A 21,828-nucleotide genomic window follows, 5' to 3' on the forward strand; every position below is an offset into this window, starting at 1 on the left:
GGGGAAAACACCGATTGACTGGGTGATGGGGAAACACCCATTGACTGGGGGATGGGGGAAACGCCCAGTGACTGGGGGATGGGGGAATCACCCATTGACTGGGGGTGGGGGGGAAACACCCATTGACTGGGGGATGGGGGAAACACCCATTGACTGGAGGATGGGGGAAAACACCGATTGACTGGGGGATGGGGGAAACAACCATTGACTGGGGGATGGGGGGGAAACACCCATTGACTGGAGGATGGGGGAAAACACCGATTGACTGGGTGATGGGGAAACACCCATTGACTGGGGGATGGGGGAAACGCCCAGTGACTGGGGGATGGGGGAATCACCCATTGACTCGGGGTGGGGGGGAAACACCCATTGACTGGGGGATGGGGGAAACACCCATTGACTGGGGGATGGGGGAAACAACCATTGACTGGGGGATGGGGGGGGGAAACACCCATTGACTGGGGGATGGGGGGAAACACCCATTGACTGGGGGATGGGGGGAAATACCCATTGACTGGGGGATGGGGGGAAACACCCATTGACTGGGGGATGGGGGGACTTTGCTGAGTTTCTGCTCTGAACTGCAACCTAGTTGCCTTAATTTATGCATTTCAGATGAGAACATGATCCAGGTGCGCTGCAATTCCCTGCACAGTTGGATTGCCTGTGGACACGTACTGTCTGGGCTCACGTGTGAAGACTGGCCACTTGGGCAAGGTATTGGAGGACACCCAATGTCTGTGGGACAAGAGCCTACTAAAAAAAAATACTACCTTCGTGAGAAAAGTGGAGAGAAGCGAAAACCAAAAATGTGCATCAACAGTGATGTGAATGTATTAGAAGGGGGTGAAAGCTCGGATGGCACTGCATGAAGAATGAGTGGGTCAGTGTGGGTGTTGTAGTCTCGCGTGGGTGTTGTAGTCTCGCCTAGGGTTGCCAACTCGGGTTGGACGTGTTCCATGAGGTTTCATCACATGGCCTCCAACCGCCCCACTCCCGCCATTGGTCACCCAACACGTCCAACCTCGTGGTTCACTCCAATCCTGCTCCAATTGGAAAGTGAACAGACTCTCCATTGCCTGATTGGATGACCCTGGGCTGTCAGTCAAGCAGCCTTCACCCCCACCATCACCATCTCCAATAGTTTTATAACGTAGAAATGGAAGTGTTCAAAGAAAATGAAATAAAGCACAAATTTTCTCATGGATTGCTTGCGGCAGTGTCCAGGAGTTTAATTCCTGAAGGCGCCAGGACAATCCTGGAGTGTTGGCAACCCTCGTCTCGCCAGGCCAGGTGCCCTGATCTGCAGACACTAGGCTGAGTGCTCACAATGCAATGGATGAGAAGAAGAGCAGGAATAGGTGCAGGCCCAGGATCCATGGAAATACTGACAAACTAATGGGAAAATACCAAACAATGACTAGGTGGCAAAGCTTCACTGGTCCACAAGTTGGCATCTCCCTGATCCCTGTGCATGGCTTGGACTCCTTAATCTTTCTCAAACAACAGCACCACTCGAATTCAATTCAACTCCCCCTTTAAAAACTCTAATTTCCGAAACTCCACTAAACTGTGACCCCCTCCCACCTTGCACAGAAGCGAGATTTCAGCGGAACGTCAAGCAGGGAGGAGAAGGTTTCCGACGGAGTGTTTCTGGGGGCGGATCTTGTGGACACACCGGAAGTTGCATCGGCCCAGGCCTCCGGGTGGATCCACATCCGGTGCGGTTACGTCACAGCCGCAGCGGCAAAGGCCCGAGGCCTCGGATTGGACAGTCAGTCCATTGGGTAGCAGCAACAGAGAGAAGGTGCTCTCAGTCTACATAGCACCATTTCTTTCATTGCTAACTCCTTGTTGAAGGGCTGGGAGCAAAACCAGGCCTCTTATTAATAATATTTTTTTTAATCCATTCCCAGGTAGGGTTGCCAACTCTCCAGCAATTCAAGGTCCATCTCCTGGACAACTGTTTCCAGCAACCAAGGGAATACCATTGGGGCAGCAATGAAAAATTGTAGGTATTTTCCATTTTCTCTCAACACTTTAGTTTACGGGTCGTAAGCATATCGGAGATGGCGGGGCGGGGGAGAAGGATTGTTTGTCCGATAGTCAATAGTCAGCCAATCGGGTAATGAAGAGTCTGTTCCTTTCCTGATTAACGTGGGAAGGTGGTGGTCTTCGAGGGAAGACTTGTTAGCCATTGGAGGAGGAAGGCCAAGTGATCAACCCTCCAGGACTATATCCAACCAGAGTTTGACAACTCTGATCTCAGGTTGTGGGCGTCGCTGGCAAGGCCAGCATTTATTGCCCATCCCTAGTTGCCCTCGAGAAGGTGGTGGTGAGCCGCCGCCTTGAACCGCTGCAGTCCGTGTGGTGAAGGTACTCCCACAGTGCTGTTAGGGAGGGAGTTCCAGGAATTAGACCCAGCGACAATGACGTAACGCCGATCTATTTCCATATCAGGGTGGTGTGTGATTTGAAAGAAAGAAATACATGTATTTGTATAGCGCCTTTCACAACCACCGGATGTCTCAAAGCGCTTTACAGCCAATTAAGTACTTTTGGAGTGTAGTCACTGTTGTAATGTGGGAAACGTGGCAGCCAATTGATGCACAGCAAGCTCCCACAAACCGCAATGTGATAATGACCAGATAATCTGTTTTTGTTATGTTGATTGAGGGATAAATATTGGCGAGGACACCGGGGAGAACTCCCCTGCTCTTCTTCGAAATAGGGCCATGGGATCTTTTACGTCCGCCTGAGAGCAGACGGGGCCTCGGTTTAACGTCTCATCCGAAAGACGGCACCTCCGACAGTGCGGCGCTCCCTCAGATTTGGAGGGGAACTTGGAGGTGGTGATGTTCCCATGCGGCTGCTGCCCTTGTCCTCCTAGGTGGAAGAGGTTGCGGGTTTGGGAGGTGCTGCCGAAGAAGCCTTGGCGAGTTGCTGCAGTGCAGTTTGTAGATGGTACACACTGCAGCCACGGTGCGCCGGTGGTGGAGGGAGTGAATGTTTAAGGTGGTGGATGGGGTGCCAATCAAGCAGGCTGCTTTGTCCTGGATGGTGTTGAGCTTTGTTAGTGGATTTCTTCCGTGGTTACCGTTGCAACAAAGGGTTATTAGTCCAGCGACAATAACTCCGCTTACCATTCCCGCTCTGCTGCTTTAAAAGGGGGAGCAGGGTCTATTCTTGTACTATAATACAACCTTGCTCTGTGCCCACGTATTATGTAGGTTGCATGTTTAGCTGAGGCTGTATTTTTAGGTGTTTATGCAGCTTTTAAACTTTTCAGCCTTTGCTTTTGTGCTACAAGCTTTGTTTATAATACAGTCAGTGTGAAGGACAAATGTTTATCTTCTACTGTGGTATGTGGTGTCTTGGCAACTAGTCTCTTATCCGGGTCTGAGACTTTTTCTTGACTTGGGTGTTTTCATTCTCTGCTCTTGCGTTTCCAAACTGCCTGTTCATATAGAGTCATAATGGCACAGAAGGAGGCCATTCGGCCCATCGAGTCGGTGCCGGCTCTCTGTAGAGCAATCCAGTCAGTCCCATTCCCCTGCTCTATCCCGGTGGCCCTGTAAGTTTATTTCCCTCAAGTGCCTATCCAGTCTCCCCTTGAAAACATTGAGTGTCGCCACTTCCGTCGGCAGCGAGTACCAGGTCCTCACCACTCACTGCGTAAAAAAGTTTTCCTCACATCCCCCTTGTATCTCGTGGCCAAAACCTTAAATCTGTGTCCCCCTAGTCCTTGTACCATCAGCTAGTGGGAACAGCCTTTCCCCATCTAGCCTATCCAAACCCGTCATAATTTTGTACACCTCTATCAAATCACCCCGCAACCTCCTTTGCTCTAATGAAGACAAATCCAGCTTCTCCAACCTGTCCTTGTAGCTAAGATCCCCCATCCCCAGAACCATTCTGCTCAATCTCCTCTGCACCCTTTCAAGGGCCTTCACATCCTTCCTAAAGTGTGGTGACCAGAACTGGACGCAATACTCCAGTTGTGGCCTAACCAGCGCTTTATAAAGTTCAGCATAACTTCTCTACTTTTGTACCCATTACCTCTATTCATGAAGCCCAAGATCCCATATGCTTTGTTAACCACTCTCTCAATATGTCCTGCCTCCTTCAGGGACCTATGCACATTAACTCCCAGGTCCCTCTGTCCCTGCACACTCTTTAAAACTGTGCCATTAAGTGTATATTGCCTCTCCCTGTTCCTTCTGCCAAAATGCATCACTTCACACTTCTCTGTATTAAATTCCTTCTGCCCAGTCGATTGGTATCATCCTCACTGTTTGCCACACCCCCAAGTTTGGTGTCATCGGCAAATTTAGAAATTCTTCTCTGTATTCCAATATCCAGGTCATTTATTTACTTATATATTTCAAAAAAAGCAGTGGCCCCAGCACTGACCCTTGGGGAACACCACTGTCTACCATCCTCCAGTCTGAAAAACAGCCATTTACCACAACTCGCTGTTTTTTGTCCTTAAGCCAATTCCTTATCCAAGCTGCCATTGACCCACCTATTCCATGAGCCTCAATTTTGTTAACCAGCCTTCTTTGTGGTACTTTGTCAAATGCCTTCCGAAAATCCATGTAGACAGCATCCATTGCATTCCCTTTTCCAATCCTCTCTGTTACTTCATCAAAAAATTCAATTAGATTAGTCAAACACGATCTGCCTTTTACAAATCCGTGTTGGCTTTTCTTAATTAGCTTAAACCTCTCCAAATGCCCGTTAATTTTTTCCTTGATTATTGTTTCTAAAACTTTACCCACCACTGATGTTAAACTGACCGGCCTGTCGTTACTAGGATTGCACGCTTTCTTGAACAATGGTGTCACATTTGCCACTTTCCAATCCTCAGGCACCTCCCCCACATCTAGGGAAGATTGGAAAATTATGGCAAGCCCTTCTGCTATCTCCTCTCCCTTAGCAACCTCATAGCGTCAGCGGCGGGAGGAATCTCGGCGGCGGAGCGGTGATATAAAAAGGCGCCAGAGGCCAGGTAGGCCTCAGTGCGTACTAATCTCCAATCTCAGAGAGGGCGAGAAGTAAAAAGTAATCGAAGTGTGACGCCACCAGAAAGCAGGTAAGTGATTGGTTGGTGAGTATTTCGCTCTTTATAAACTTTAACTCTGGTTTATAGTTTCTAAAGTCTCTGTGGTGTAGCGGGGACTGTTTTTATAAACCAGGGCCCTTAAATATACCATTTAACTGTAGTGTAATTGGTGGGATTGATTTGATTTAATTTAATTGCAATTAATTAAAGGGTAAGTCATGGCAGGACAGCCCGGTGCCGTGGTATGCTCCTCCTGCGCTATGTGGGAACTCCGGGACACTTCCTGTGTCCCTGACAACTATGTGTGCAGGAAGTGTATCCAGCTGCAGCTACTGGCAGACCGCATTGCGGCGCTGGAGCTGCGATTGGATACGTACTGGACCATTCGCGAGGCTGAGGATGTTGTGGATATCACGTTTGATCAGTTGGCCACACCGCAGACAAAGGTTGGACAGGCAGAAAGGGAATGGGTGACCAACAGACAGAGTACTAGGCACAGGCAGGTAGTGCAGGGGTCTCCTGTGGACATCCCCCTCTCAAACAGATACACCACTTTGAGTACTGTTGGGGGGGATGGCTTATCAGGGGAAGGCAGCAGCAGCCAACTTCCTGGCACCAGGGGTGGCTCTGCTGCACAGGATGGCAGGAAAAAGAGGGGTAGAGCTATAGTAATAGGGGATTCTGTTGTAAGGGGAATAGATAGGCGTTTCTGCGGCTGCAAACAAGACTCCAGGATGGTGTGTTACCTCCCTGGTGCAAGGGTCAAGGATGTCTCAGAGTGGCTGCAGAACATCTTGGAAGGGGAGGGTGAACAGCCAGTTGTCGTGGTGCATATAGGTAAAAAGCGGGATGAGGTCCTAAAAGCTGAATATAGGGAGTTAGGAGGTAAATTAAAAAAATAGGACCTCAAAGGTAGTATTCTCAGGATTGCTACCAGTGCCACGTGCTAGTCAGAGTAGAAATAGAAGGATATTTCAGATGAATACGTGGCTAGAGGAATGGTGCGAGGGATTAAAATTCCTGGGACATTGGAACCGGTTCTGGGGGAAGTGGGACCAGTTCAAACCGGACGGTTTGCACCTGGGCAGGGCCGGGACCGATGTCCTAGGGGGAGTGTTTGCTAGTGCTCTGGGGGAGGGTTTAAACTAAAATGGCAGGGGGTTGGGAACCTGAGCAGGGGGACAGAGGAAAGGGAAACGAGGATAAAAGCAAAAGATAGGAAGGAGAAAAACAAAAGTGGCAGTCAGAGAAATCAACGGTTTAAATCAAACATGGCCACAGTAAATAATAATTCTAATAGGTCTAAGAGCATTAAAAAAAACAAGCCTGAAGGCTTTGTGTCTTAATGCGAGGAGCATTCGTAATAAGGTGGATGAATTAGCTGCGCAAATAGAGGTAAACTAATATGATTTGATTGGGATTACGGAAACATGGTTCCAGGGTGACCAAGGCTGGGAACTCAACATCCAGGGGTATTCAATATTCAAGAAAGATAGGCAAAAAGGAAAGGGAGGTGGGGTAGCATTACTGGTTAAAGAAGGGATTAACACAATTGTAAGGAAGGATATTAGCTCTGATGATGTGGAAACTGTATGGGTAGAACTGAGAAATACCAAGGGGCAGAAAACATTAGTGGGAGTGGTACATAGACCTCCAAACAGTAATGCGGAGGTTGGGGAAGGATCAGCGTGACCTTGGTGTGCATGTACATAGATCCCTGAAGGCAGCAGAACAGGTGGATAAGGTGGTTAAAAAGGCATATGGGATACTTGCCTTCATTAGCCGAGGCATAGAATATAAGAGCAGGGAGGTTAAGCTGGAGCTGTACAAAACGCTGGTAAGGCCACAGCTAGAGTCTGTGTGCAGTTCTGGTCGCCACACTATAGGAAGGATGTGATTGCTTTGGAGAAGGTGCAGAGGAGATTTACCAGGATGTTACCTGGGCTGGAGCGCTTCAGCTATGAAGAAAGACTGGACAGGTTGGGGTTGTTTTCCTTGGAGCAGAGAAGGCTGAGGGGGGACCTGATTGAGGTGTACAAAATTATGAGGGGCATAGATCGGGTGGATAGAAAGGAACTTTTCCCCTTAGTAGAGGGGTCAATAACAAGGGGGCATAGATTCAAGGTCAGGGGCAGGAGGTTTAATGGGGATTTGAGGAAGAACTTTTTCACCCAGAGGGTGGTTGGAATCTGGAACTCACTGCCTGAAAGGGTGGGAGAGGCAGGAACCCTCACAACATTCAAGAAGCATTTGGATAAGCACTTGAAATGCCATAGCATACAAGGCTACGGACCAAATGCTGGAAAATGGGATTAGATTAGACAGGGCTTGATGGCCGGCGCGGACGCGATGGGCCGAAGGGCCTCTTTCTGTGCTGTATAACTCTATGACTCTATTAAAAGGGAAATTAGAGAAGTGTGCAATAAGGGCGCAGCAGTCATCATGGGTGACTTTAATCTACATATAGATTGGGCTAACCAAATTAGTAACAATACTGTGGAGGAGGAATTCCTGGAGTGTTTACGGGATGGTTTCCTGGACCAATATGTCAAGGAACCAACCAGAGATCAGGCCACCTTAGACTGGGTATTATGTAACGAGAAAGGATTAATTAGCAATCTTGTTGTACGAGGCCCCTTGGGTCGGAGCGATCATAATATGATCGAATTCTTCATTAAGATGGAGAATGAAGTAGTTGACTCAGAGACTAGGGTCCTAAATTTAAATAAAGGAAACTACGATGGTCTGAGGCGTGAGTTGGGTAGGATTGATTGGGGAATGTCACTCAAAGGGTTGACGGTGGATAGGCAATGGCAAACATTCAAAGACCACATGGATGAACTACAGAATTTGTTCATCCCAGTTTGGCATAAAAATAAAACAAAAAAGGTGACTCAACCGTGGCTAACAAGGGAAATTAGGGATAGCATAAGATCCAAGGAGAGGACATATAAATTGGCCAGAAAAAGCAGTAAACCTGAGGATTGGGAGCAGTTTAGGATTCAACAAAGGAGGACAAAGGGATTAATTAAGAAAGGGAAAATAGAATGAGAGTAAGCTTGCAGGGAACATAAAAACTGACTGTAAAAGCTTTTATAGATATGTGAAGAGAAAAAGATTGGTGAAGTCAAGCGTAGGTCCCTTACAATCAGAATCAGGGGAATTTATAATGGGGAACAAAGAAATGGCAGACCAATTAAATACATATTTTGGTTCTGTCTTCACAAAGGAGGACACAAATAACCTCCCAGAGATGTCGGGGAACATAGGGTCTGATGAAAGGGAGGAACTGAAAGAAATCAGGATTTGTAGGGAAATGGTGTTAGGGAAATTGGTGGGATTGAAGGCCGATAAATCCCCAGGGCCTGATAATTTACATCCTAGGGTACTTAAGGAAGTGGCCCTAGAAATAGGAGATGCATTGCTGATCATCTTCCAACATTCGATGGAATCTGGAACAGTACCCATGGATTGGAGGGTAGCTAATGTTACCCCACTATTCAAAAAAGGTGGTAGAAAACGGGGAATTACAGACCGGTAAGCCTGACATCGGTAGTGGGGAAAATGCTAGAGTCCATTATAAAAGATGTAATTGCAGAACACTTGGAAAACAGTGACAGGATCGGACAAAGTCAACATGGATTTACAAAAGGTAAATCGTGCTTGACTAATCTACTGGAATTTTTTGAGGATGTAACTGGTAAAATAGATAAGGGAGAACCAGTGGATGTGGTGTATTTGGACTTTCAGAAGGCTTTCGATAAGGTCCCGCATAAGAGATTAGCGTGTAAAGTTAAGGCACATGGGATTGGGGGCAAGGTATTGACTTGGATAGAGAACTGGTTGGCAGACAGAAAGCAAAGAGTTGGAATAAACGGCTCTTTTTCCGAGTGGCAGGCAGTGACTAGTGGGTTACTGCAGGGATCGGTCCTTGGACCCCAGCTATTCACAATATATATTAATGATCTAGACAAGGGAATTAGATGTAATATCTCCAAATTTGCAGACAATACAAAGCTGGGTGGGCGTGTGTGCTGTGAGGAGGATGCCGAGAAGCTCCAGGATGATTTGGACAGGTTGGGTGATTGGGCAAAAGCATGGCAGATGCAGTATAACGTGGATAAATGTGAGGTTATCCACTTTGGTGTCAAAAACAGGAAGGCAGATTATTATCTGAATGACAATAGAGTGGGAGAAGGGGAAGTGCAACGAAACCTGGGTGTCCTTGTGCACCAGTCGCTGAAGGTAAGCATGCAGGTGCAGCAGGCGGTTAAGAAGGCAAATGGTATGTTGGCCTTTGTAGCGAGAGGGTTTGAGTACAGGAACAAGGATGTCTTGCTGCAGTTGTACAAGGCCTTGGTGAGACCACATCTTGAGTATTGTGTGCAGTTTTGTCGCCTTATCTGAGGAAGGATGTTCTTGCCATGGAAGGAGTTCAGCGAAGATTCACCAGGCTGATACCTGGGATGGCAGGAATGACGTATGAGGAGAGATTGGGTCGATTGGGCTTGTACTTGCTAGAGTTTAGAAGAATGAGAGGGGATCTCATTGAAACATAAAATTCTGACAGGACTGGACAGACTAGATGCAGGAAGGATGTTCCCGATGGTCGGGGAGTCCAGAACCAGGGGTCACAGTCTAAGGATAAGGGGTAGGCCATTTAGGACAGAAATGAGGAGGAATTTCTTCACCCAAAGAGTGGTGAATCTGTGGAATTCTCTACCACAGAAGGCAGTGGAGGCCAATACATATTAAATATATTCAAGAAGGAGTTGGATATATTTCTTAAGGCTAAAGGGATCAAGGGGTATGGGGAGAAAGCAGGGACCGGGTACTGAATTTGGATGATCAGCCATGATCGCATTGAATGGCGGAGCAGGCTCGAGGGGCCGAATGGCCTACTCCTGCTCCTATCTTCTATGTTTCTATGGATGCAAGCCAGCTGGACCAGGCGACTTGTCCACTCTAAGCATACTCAGCCTTTCTAGTACACCCTGTCTATCAATTTTCACCCCTTCCATTGCTTCTACCTTTTCCACTTCCACTGATATTTTGTCAGCATCCACCTCTTTCGTAAACACCGATACAAAAAGTACTCATTGAGTATTCTAGCCTTGCCCTGCGCCTCTAAGCATATATCACCTTCTTTGTCTCTAATAGGCTCCACCCTGCCTCTTACTACCCGCTTACTGTTTACATGACGGTAGAAGATTTTTGGGTTCCCAGAGAGACAAGATTAAGATTTCCCTTTCTCCCACATTTGCTAACACTAAAAATGCTAAAAGAAAGGAATGCGTGGATAGATCGACCATTTAAATCATTTCTTAAATATTCGAATAAGCTTCTTGAGTGTTGTTGAAGCTGTCCTCATCCAGACAAGTGGAATGTTCCCTCACACTCCTGACTTATGCCTTGTAGGTAGGTGGTTACTGCTGTGGAGTGATGGGTTATTAGAAGTATTCACTACAATAGTGGGATTTTGAAGCGATGAAGCAAAATATGAGGTATCTGTAAGTTTAAGTCTCTCCTTGCATTTTGCAAAAAGAAATTGTTGGGGTGAATTTTCTGGTGAGAGGGGAATGTGCTGCCACTGTTGGAACCCAGTGTCGGCATCAGGCCCTCCCATTAGATGCAGAATAAAGCTGCCTCTTCTCAGCCCCAGTAATTTGCCTTAACTCCACTTTCAGTGGAGTGCATCAAGAATTAACGTTGTCAGCTGTGACTTCATCAGTGGTGACAAGGTGCTGCTTACTATCTCTCCGAGGCAACTGTCAGCAGGTGAATGAAAGGCTCATAGAAGATAGGAGCAGGAGTAGGCCATTCGGCCCCTCGAACCTGTTCTGTCATTCAATGAGATCATGGCTGATCATCCAAATTCAGTACCCTGTCCCTGCCTTCTCCCCATATCCCTTGATCCCTTTAGCCTTAAAAAATATATCTAACTCCTTCTTGAATATATTTAATAAGTTGGCCTCAACTACCGTCTGTGGTAGAGAATTCCACAGGTTCACCACTCTCTGGGTGAAGAAATTCCTCCTCATCTCTGCTCTAAAAGGCTTACCCCTTATCCTTAGACTGTGACCCCTGGTTCTGGACTCCCCCGCCATCGGGAACATCCTTCTTGCATCTAGTCTGCCTAGTCCTGTGCCTGTTTTTACCATGTACAGGAAACTTTGTGCTATCCGGCACTGACGGGACCGAGCTGTTGCCGTCCCATCAAAACTGCCGGACAAACCAGCGCTAATGTTAAAACATACGGAAGCTTTTGAGCTCCGTATCTAGCAACAAACCCTGTTGCTTAGCAACAGCTTCTAAACAGTCGGCCGTAGCTTGCAAGCGTCTCTGTAGCTAAGCAACAGCTTCAGCTAGACCTTACAGAGCCTGACTAGTGGGGGGGGAAAAAAAAGCAACGAAAAGAAAAAACACTTACTGAACCGACTCCTGAATTTTGCCGGTGGATCGAGCATTCCGGACAGTTAACCTCCGGATAAACCAAAGTTTCCTGTACCCGAATGAAAAGTTAATCAGTGCCAAAAGCTAGACATTATGAGGCATTAGCGTGCGGGCCTTTGGAATGTCATAGCCTGGAATTTCCCTTTAAATATTCTATTCCTATATTCTGAAACTAAATTAATTAGCACTTTCCTATTCCCTCTTTCACCACTCTTCTTCTAACACAGTGGTGATAGCTGTGGCTCAGTGAGTAACACTCCTCCCTCTGACTCAGAAGGTTGTGGGTTGAAGCCCCACTCCAGAGACTTGAACATAAAATCCAGGCTGGTACTCCAGTGCAGTGCTGAGGGAGCGCTGCACTGTCGGAGGTGCCACCTTTTGGATGAGACGTTAAACCGAGGGCCCCGTCTGCGCTCTCAGGTGGACGTAAAAGACCCTGAGGCACTATTCGAAGAAGAGCAGGGGAGTTCTCCCCGGTGTCTTGGCCAATATTTATCCCTCAATCAACATCAGTTTAAAAAAATTTAAAAAAACCCAGATTTTCCAGTTAACAGTGCTTACCGTTACTGTGGAGGGAATCAGACAGCACCTTCTGGAGTCTGCACGTGCACAGTTAAACGCGGAAATCAGGAAGTTGCTGTCCGTGTTGCCCTGCTCCTCCACTAAGCTTCACTCCACTGGTACCTTGCCAAGAGGTCCTGAAGTTGCTGTACTTACCCACTAGTTACCCACTAAACCTACCAGAAAAAGTTAGGGCTGGTGCATTCAGCTGTAAGTGAATTTTTAACAGCGTAATAAGTCTTAATTACTGCCAAACAACCTCTCTGGCCATAAAATTTAATTTTACAGTTGTGGACTCTCATTCCTTAATTAATTTAATTATTGTTGGTGATTTAAAAAAAAATTTAAACTTTGTTTTTGCTTTTTCTTTCTGTCTCTTTTCTCTGTCAATCCCATCTTTCTTTTCCTCTCTTTTTAGTTCGCTTTCTGTACATGATTTTACAATGTTAAATATTCTAATTTATATTTCCTGGTTTAGATCCTGCGTGCCTCAGTGAGGATTCTGCAGTCTGATTGGTTGAAGAGACACGCTGTCGCATTGAGTTTAAGCAGACTTTGGTAAGTGGCAGAAAAAGTCTTTTAAGTGCATTTACTGAATTTTAGTGAGTAAAAAAGTGAATTATTTGAAGTAAGTTTAATTTCTTAGAGTAACTTAAGCTGTTGGGGAGCTTAAACCGGAAGTAGAATCCGGGTATAAAAAGGGGCGGGCTTAGTGCGGTAGCGCTGAGTGCGGTCGCATTGAGTGTAAGTAGAGTTTGGTAAGTGGGAGAGTTCGGGCAAGTGGGAGGTGAGGGGGTGCTTGTTGCTCTGTTTTGCTTCCCTCCCTCAGGCTAATCCAACACTGCGGACGCGGAGCAGCGAGACAATTCAACCGGACAGGTCCCCCAGACAGCTTCCACGAGGGAGGTTGGTGATCAGCTGGTTGGTAGGTTCTCTTCCTTCTCTTCTATACCTTTAAGTTGGTAAGTCCTATTAAATAGTGGTGTAATATTATCATCTATAGCGGGGCAGAGGGTCTTCATAACTAATAAGAAATTTAATTAATTACACAGATATGGGTGAACAGGTGATGTGTCACTGTTGCGAAATGTGGGAGCTGGTGGACCCCATTGAGGCTCACGGTGATTACATTTGCGATAAGTGTTTGCTGCTAGAGGAACTCGAGCTCAATGTTAAAGAGCTTGAGACCGAGCTTCAGACACTGCGACACATCAGGGAGGGGGAGAAGTTCCTGGACTCTGTTTCAGGAGGTGGTCACACCTATGAAATTAATTACTGCAGATGTAGTCCGTGGTCAGGGACAGGACGGTGTGACTACGAGTGAGGAAGGTACAGGGATCCAGGATGTAGTGTTGAAGGAGCCGCAGCCCTTGCTCTTGTCAAGCAGGATCGAGGTTCTTACTCCCTGTGAGGGCAGGAGCGGGGACTGCAGAGAGGATGAGCAACCTGGCCCCAGCACCGTGGTACAGGGGGCCATTCAAGTGGAGGGAGTAAAAAGAAATGTTGTAGTGGTAGGGGATAGTATCATTAGGGGGATAGATAGGGTTCTCTGCAGTCACGAGCGGGAGTCCCGAAGGCTGTGTTGCCTGCCCGGTGCCAGGGTTAAGGACATCTCTTCTGGGCTGGAAAGAAACTTGGAGTGGGAGAGGGAGGATCCAGTTGTCGTGGTCCATGTTGGTACAAACGACATAGATAGGACAAGGAAGAAGGTTCTGTTAAAGGAGTATGAGCAGCTAGGGGTCAAATTAAAAAACAGAACCTCAAGGGTAATAATCTCTGGATTATTACCTGATCCACGAGCGAATTTGGCTAGGATAAATAAAATTAAAGAGTTAAATGCGTGGCTCAAAGACTGGTGTGGGAGAAATGGGTTTTGCTTCTTGGGACACTGGCACCAGTACTGGGACAGGAGGGAGCTGTTCCGTTGGGATGGACTCCACTTGGCCAGTGCTGGGACTAGAGTCCTGGCGAATCATATAACTAGGGCTGTAGAGAGGGTTTTAAACTAATTAGTGGGGGGGAGGTTTCTAGAGAGCAAATAACAGAAATGACAGCGGAGAAGGTCATAGACTTAGGTAGCAGTGGGGAAATTGAAAAACAGAACGTGTCAGGAAGGGACAGAAGGTATGGAGTAAAAGGTAAAGTAGTAAAAGGGGAAAAAACAGGAACTAAGTGTCACAAAACATATTTGAAAGTTCTTTATCTGAATGCACGTAGCATTCGTAACAAAATGAATGCGTTAACGGTACAAATAACTACATATGGGTATGATCTTGTGGCCATTACAGAAACATGGCTGCAGGGTGACCATGACTGGGAATTAAACATACCAGGTTATTTAACAATCAGGAAGGACAGGCAGGAAGGGAGGGGAGGTGGGGTGGCTATGTTAATAAAGGAAGGAATCACTATAATACAGAGAAATGATATTGGGTCAAAGGAGCAGGATAGTGAAACAGTTTGGGTAGAGATAAGGAATAATAAGGGGAAAAAAAACACGAGTGGGCGTAGTCAATAGGCCTCCGAACAGTTGCAACTCTGTTGGACGGAGTATTAATCAGGAAATAGTTGAGGCTTGTAATAAGGGAACAGCTATAATTATGGGGGATTTTAACTATCATATTAACTGGACAAATCAAATTGGGCAGAGCAGCCTTGAGGATGAGTTCATTGAGTGTATTAGGGATGGGTTTCTTGAGCAGTATGTAACTGAACCAACCAGAGGGCAAGCAACCTTAGATTTGGTCCTGTGTAATGAGACAGGATGAATTAAAAATGTCCTAGTAAAGGATCCCCTTGGAATGAGTGACCACAACATGGTTGAGTTCCATATTCAAGTAGAGGGTGAGAAGGTTGGATCTCAAACAAGCGTGCTGAGCTTGAATAAAGGAGACTATGAAGGTATGAGAGCGGAATTGATTAGAGTGGACTGGGAAAATAGATTAAAGGGTAAGACGGTACATGATCAGTGGTGTACATTTAAAGAGTTATTTTACAACTTCCAAAAAAAATATATTCCACTGAGGGAAAAAAGGGTGTAAAAGAAAAGATAGCCATCCGTGGCTAAGTAAAGTAATTAAGGATAGTATCCAACTAAAAACAAGGGCATATAAGGTAGCCAAATCTAGTGGGAGGATAGAAGATTGGGAAGTCTTTAAAAGACAGCAAAAAAATAACTCAAAGATTGATTTAAGAAAGGGAAGATTGATTATGAAAGTAAATTAGCAAAAAATATAAAAACAGATAGCAAAAGTTTCTATAGTTATATAAAAAGAAAAAGGGTGGCTAAAGTAAATGTTGGTCCCTTAGAGGATGAGACCAGGAAATTAATGGTGGGAAACATGGAGATGGCAAAAACGCTGAACAAATATTTTGTATCAGTCTTTACAGTAGAGGACACTAAGAATATCCCAACACTGGACAAACCGGGGGCTCTAGGGGGAGAGGAGCTAAATACGATTAAAATCACTAAGGAAGTGGTACTTGGTAAAATAATGGGACTCAAGCCGGATAAATCCCCTGGACCTGATGGCTTACATCCTAGGGTCTTGAGGGAAGTGGCGGTAGGGATTGTGGATGCATTGGTAATAATTTTCCAAAACTCCCTGGACTCAGCAAAGGTCCCGGCAGATTGGAAAACTGCTAATGTAACACCCTTATTTAAAAAAGGTAGTAGACAGAAGGCTGGAAACTATAGACCTGTTAGCCTAACATCTGTAGTTGGTAAAATGTTAGAGTCCATTATTAAGGAGACAGTAACGGGACATTTGGATAAACATAATTTAATAGGACAAACTCAGCATGGTTTCATGAAGGGGAAGTCATGTTTGACAAATTTGCTTGAGTTCTTTGAGGAAGTAACATACAGGGTGGATAAAGGAGAACCAGTGGACGTAGTGTATTTAGACTTCCAAAAGGCATTTGACAAGGTGCCACACAAAAGATTATTGCTCAAGATAAAAAATCACGGGATTGGGGGTAATATTCTGGCGTGGGTGGAGGATTGGCTCTCTAACAGAAAGCAGAGAGTTGGGATAAATGGTTCGTTCTCAGACTGGCAATCAGTAACTAGTGGTGTTCCGCAGGGGTCAGTGCTGGGTCCCCAACTCTTTACAATCTATATTAACGATTTGGAGGAGGGGACCAAGTGTAACATATCAAAGATTGGAGATGATACAAAGATGGGAGGGAAAGTAGTGAGTGAGGAGGACATAAAAAACCTGCAAAGTGACATAGACAGGCTAAGTAAGTGGGTAGAGATTTGGCAGATGGAATACAATACTGGAAAGTGTGAGGTTATGCACTTTGGCAGGAAAAATCATAGAGCAAGTTATTATCTTAATGCCAAGAAACTGGAAAGTACTGTAGTACAAAGGGATCTGGGGGTCCTGGTGCACGAAACTCAAAAGGTTAGTATGCAGGTGCAGCAAGTGATCAAGAAGGCCAATGGAATGTTGGCTTTTATTGCTAGGGGGATAGAATATAAAAACAGGGAGGTATTGCTGCAGTTATACAAGGTATTGGTGAGACCGCACCTGGAATACTGCATACAGTTTTGGTGTCCATACTTAAGAAAAGACATACTTGCTCTCGAGTCAGTACAAAGAAGGTTCACTCGGTTAATCCCGGGGATGAGGGGGTGGTCATATGAGGAGAGGTTGAGTAGATTGGGACTCTACTCATTGGAGTTCAGAAGAATGAGAGGCGATCTTATTGAAACATATAAGATTGTGAAGGGGCTTGATCGGGTGGATGCCGTGAGGATGTTCCCGATGATGGGTGAAACTAGAACTTGGGGGCATAATCTTAAAATAAGGTGCTGCTCTTTCAAAACTGAGATGAGGAGAAACTTCTTCACTCAGAGGGTGGTAGGTTTGTGGAATTTGCTGCCCCAGAAAGCTGTGGAAGCTACATCATTAAATAAATTTAAAACAGAAATAGATAGTTTCCTAGAAGTAAAGGGAATTAAGGGTTACGGGGAGCGGGCAGGAAATTGGACATGAGTCTAGGTTCGGAATGGTCACGGCCCTGTGGGTAGTGGAGCGGGCCCGGGGCCGTGTAGCCTGGTTCTGCTCCTACTTCTTGTGTTCTAATTCTGTGTTAGATTTCAGGAGATGTTTTTATTCCTGTTCCTGGCTGGGGTGGAGATCGCCTTTACAGAAGGTAAGTACTGTAGAAATTATAGGGACAGAGTGATCTCCTGGAAGAGTTTCGATCACCTAGGTGGGTCGGAGAGGAATTTCCCAGATTTTTTCTCCCAAATTGGCCATTGGGTTTTTTATCTGGATTTTCGCCTCTCCCGGGAGATCACATGGGTTCGGCTAGAACACATCAGATCATATCTTCACCCTACAGACCCTAATTGACAAACATGTTCATCAAAACAAAAGCAAAATTTTTGCCTGCTTTATAGATTTCCAGAAGGCTTTCGATTCCATCTGGAACGACGGTCTATTCTTGAAACTTATTGAAAGTGGTGTAGGGGGAAAAACATATGATGTAATTAAATCAATGTATACAAACAATAAATGTGCAGTTAAAATTGGAGACAAACAAACAAAATACTTCCCACAGGGGCGTGGTGTGACGCAGGGCTCGCCCATCTCACCAACACTCTAATATTTACATAAATGAATTGGCAAAACTACTTGAACAATCTACAGCACCCGGCCTCACCCTATTGGAATCCAAGGTTAAATTCCTCCTCTATGCAGATGACCTGGTTCTGCTGTCACCAACTAAGGAGGGTCTACAGCAGAACCTGGATCTGCTAGAGTCGTTCTGTCAGACCTGGGCCCTGACAATAAACCCCCAAAAAACCAAAGTCCTTGTGTTCCAGCAAAGATCCAGACATCAGGGACCCAGAATAAATTTCACACTAGGAACAGCTAAAATTGAACAAACCACTAACTACACATACTTGGGCTTAAAAATCAGTTCTACGGGAAATTTTCATCTGGCTGTGAATGAACTGAAAGAGAAAGCAAGAAGGGCTTTCTATGCCATTAAAAAATCAATACAAATAGAAATCCCAATTAGCATGTGACTCAAAATTTTTAAATCAGTAATTGAACCAGTTGTACTCTATGGCAGTGAGGTGTGGGGACCGCTAACACAACAAGAATTTGCAAAATGGGACAAACACCCAGTTGAGATCCTACATGCAGAATTCTGTAAAAGTATCCTCCGGACTCAAAGGAAAACCGTAAACAATGCATGCAGGGCAGAACTAGGCCAATATCCATTAATAATTACTATCCAAAAAAGAGGCACCAAATTTTGGAAATACCTAAAAATGAGCAACCCCCACTGCTATCATTACGAAGCCCTGAAATGCCAAGAGATGACCATTAAAGAAGAATACCCTCAGTCAACTAGTCCTGGGACTCAGTGAAGTAACTACTAACACTACTAACAATAACCAGCCCCAGGACAGTGACATCGTAGCACAGAGAATTCGACCCAACACAATTGTCACTAAGCAAAAGGAAAAATATCTGTCATATTGGGCAGAAACAACAAAAACCCAAAACAAACTCAATTGCTACTTGGCCCTAAACAGACAATGCAACATGGCTGAATACCTGACCATGGTAAAGGATAGCAAACTGAGAAAAACCTTGACAATGTACAGACTCAGTGAACATAGCCTGGCCATCGAAAAAGGCAGACACAGGCAGACCCGGCTGCCAAGAGAGGACAGGATATGCTCTCTTTGCAGTCAGGGAGTGGTGGAGACAGAGATGCACTTCCTCACAGCTTGTGGAAAATATCAGGACATAAGGGAGAATTTCTACACAAAATTCACAAAAATATGCCCTCAATTCAGAAATTTGAATGACGACCAAAAACTCCCATACCTACTAGGGGAAGAGAGAAATTGTGTAACCTTAGCGGCACACTATGTTACAGCTTGCCATAAACAGAGGGACAACCAGTAAATCTAAGAAAAGAGTATATACAAATTATATGAATGTATATTTATACACTCAGGGATATATCTGTTTATACACTGTATGGATAGATCTGCGTTTATGTGTTCAACCATAAATGTTTTTCGATGCTTTGGCAACATAAGATGTACCTTGTCATGCCAATAAAGCGATTTGAATTGAATTGAATTGAATTGATAGAAGATTTGAGGTTAGGATCAGATCAGCCATGATCTTATTGAATGGTGGAGCAGGCTCGAGGGGCCGATTGGCCTACTCCTGCTCCTATTTCTTATGTTGCTTGCCGTGTTCACACACACCCCAGATTCCCTGTAGAGGGCGCTGCGCTGTTTCAGACTCCCGATGACGGCAAGGTGTCGCGCAAAAGCCCTGTGGGCAGCTGTAAGCGTAATGAACGGCGAGTGCCATTCCTTCGCTGCTGACTGCAAAATCCGAGCCATGATCTGCTCATTATCTCCGTGCTGTTTGTGGGATCTTGCTTTGCACAAAATTGGCTGCTGTGTTTCCTACGTTACAACAGTGACTACACTTAAACAGTACTTAATTGGCTGTAAATCGCTTTTGTGATATCCTGAGGTTGTGCAAGGTGCTATATAAATGCCAGTTCTTTCTTTTGCCCGCAGTGTAGCCAGGATCGGTATTGATTGAGGTGAAGGTGACTGAGGATGAGGCCCAGGTTGCTGACCTGGGATGTGAAGGACACTCTGCTCCGAGTTCGTCACTCGGTTGGCGAGCTGTACTCCTCGGAGGCCAAGCTCCACGGGGTCCGGGTGGAGGCCGAGGCTCTCGATCGATCGTTCCTGGCTGCCTTCCGAACACAGGACCAGCTGTTCCCCAACTACGGCCTAGGCCGGGGCCTGAGCTCCCAGCAGTGGTGGGTGGACATGGTGAAACGCACCTTCCGGCTCTGCGGGGTGAGCGATGAGCGGGTATTGTCCCCACTGGCGGAGAACCTTTATCGAGGGTTCTGCAGCGCGAGGAACTGGGAGGTGTTCGGCGATGTGAAGGACACCCTGATTCACTGCAACAGGCTGGGCATCCGAATGGCGGTGATTTCCAACTTCGACCGGCGCCTGGAGCAGATTTTAGCCAACTGCAACCTGCGGCAGCATTTCGAGTTCGTGTTGACGTCGGAGGACGTTGGAATGGCCAAGCCGGGCCATCGGATCTTCATCGAAGCCCTGGGCCTCGCTCAGGTGGAGCCCGAGCAGGCCACGCACATAGGAGACGATGTGTGGATGGATTACCTGGCGGCCAGAGCTGTGGGGATGGAGAGCTATCTGATCAGCAGAGGGGAAGAGGAGCCCGCCGGGGCGAATGGACTGGTTCCCACGGCCCACATCCTCCACTCCCTGCAGCAGCTGCACAGCCTCCTGAAATGAATGCTTTACCGTGTGTGTGTGTCCCCCGCCGCACCCTCATTAAATGTATCCACAGGGACTGGCGCGACTTTCACTGAGGGACTGTCAGAATTCTGATGGCCAGCATGGTGTTTGGCTGAGATTTGCCTTATCCCTTGATGGGGAGCTCGTGGTTGTGAGTTAGTGTAAATTTGAGTGATATACAGAGGGGTCTGTCTCTGTCCCCAGTAGGTGCCGTCTCTCTGTGAACAGCCACTCCAGAAGAATGTCGTACGAGTTACAAACCGTACGCAAAGCTTCGGCACTTTCTGGCTGTACCATCTCTAAACTCCAGTTTTTATTGGTGTTGACATTATTTTCAAAGAAAAGTCCAGTGGTTAACATTTTGCTGTGGTGATTTGGGTAATAGTTTATTCAACATTTCTGAAATAAACCTTTTTCTCCCTTTGGCCGGTTTCTCTTGTGTTCAGTATGAAATAATTGCCTTTCCCGGCTCGCTCTCTTCAGCTCCGTCTCGAAGCTCCTGTGAGATGAAGTGACACTAATGTGCGAGAACTGTCTGTGGCGAATCAAGCCGTAGCTTCTTGTGTGAATGCCTGTGCTAACTGAATGGAATGGAAGAAGAAGAGGAAGATTAACATTATTGATAAAGCGTCTTATGACATCTCTCACAAACGTCTTGAGTTTCACATACCCAATGAAGTACACTGTGGTGTAGGGACCTCTTTATGCATTTTATGTGCAGTTAAGATCTCACAAAGTGAATGAGAAATTGACCAGTTAATCTGCATTTGGTGGTGTTGTCGAGGGGAGGAATGTTGGCCAGAGCACTGGCAGAGTGCCCTGCTCTTCAACTAGCGCCATGGGTACGGTAGCAGGAGGAGGCCATTCGGCCCTTCGAGCCTGCTCTGCCATTCAATATGATCATGGCTGATCCTCTATCTCAATACCATATTCCCGCTCTCTCCCCATACTCTGGACTAATGCAGAGCCCTGGACTAATAATCTCACCATGGCAGTTTGAGAATTCAGAAACAGATAGCTGGTATCAATAAAAGTGACCATGAAACTACCGGATTGTCGTAAAATCCCGTCTAGTTCACTAATGTCCTTCAGGGAAGGAAATCTGCCGTCCTTACCGGGTCTGGCCTATACGTGACTCCAGACCCACACCAACGCTGTGAAGGGGTCTAGCAGACCACTCCCGACAGAGCATCTAGGGACGTGCAATAAATGCTGGCCTTGCCGGCGACACCCACATCCCAAGAATGAATTCTAAAAAAATATTTAATGGCTGCCCAAACCATTGGTGCCGGCAGACAGAGCCTTGAGTAACATTAAACGGTGGCACCTTCCTGCAGACTGCCTTCTGCCAGTGAGACAGCCAAAAACTTCACAATTCATAACTTTTTAATCGGGAGAAAAATAACATTTG

The 21,828-nt window shown here is 46.1% G+C and overlaps 1 protein-coding gene across 5 annotated transcripts; it reads left to right on the plus strand.

Annotated features, from left to right (window-relative positions):
- The first annotated feature begins 1,711 nt into the window (after positions 1 to 1,711).
- hdhd3 (haloacid dehalogenase-like hydrolase domain containing 3) lies at positions 1,712 to 20,842 on the plus strand. Of its 5 annotated transcripts, none has more exons than XM_085965898.1 (5): positions 1,712 to 1,807; positions 1,917 to 2,011; positions 4,871 to 5,095; positions 12,558 to 12,637; positions 19,656 to 20,842. In XM_085965898.1, exon 5 carries the CDS (start codon positions 19,698 to 19,700, stop codon positions 20,412 to 20,414), a length of 717 nt encoding a protein of 238 aa, XP_085822024.1. In that variant the 5' UTR covers positions 1,712 to 1,807; positions 1,917 to 2,011; positions 4,871 to 5,095; positions 12,558 to 12,637; positions 19,656 to 19,697; the 3' UTR covers positions 20,415 to 20,842. The 5 variants fall into 5 exon arrangements, with proteins under 5 accessions (XP_085822024.1, XP_085822025.1, XP_085822026.1 ...); XM_085965899.1 differs by having other exon boundaries at positions 19,661 to 20,842; XM_085965900.1 differs by having other exon boundaries at positions 4,940 to 5,095.
- Positions 20,843 to 21,828: the final 986 nt, after the last annotated feature.

This window comes from Somniosus microcephalus, chromosome 23 (genome assembly GCF_052327205.1).
Source record: "Somniosus microcephalus isolate GS21.2 chromosome 23, FLI_Smic_1.0, whole genome shotgun sequence".
NCBI lineage: Eukaryota > Metazoa > Chordata > Chondrichthyes > Squaliformes > Somniosidae > Somniosus > Somniosus microcephalus.

Coding starts and splice junctions, on each gene's coding strand:
- hdhd3 (XM_085965898.1), top strand. CDS start 19,698: ATGAGGCCCAGGTTGCTGACCTGGGATGTGAAGGACACTCTGCTCCGA.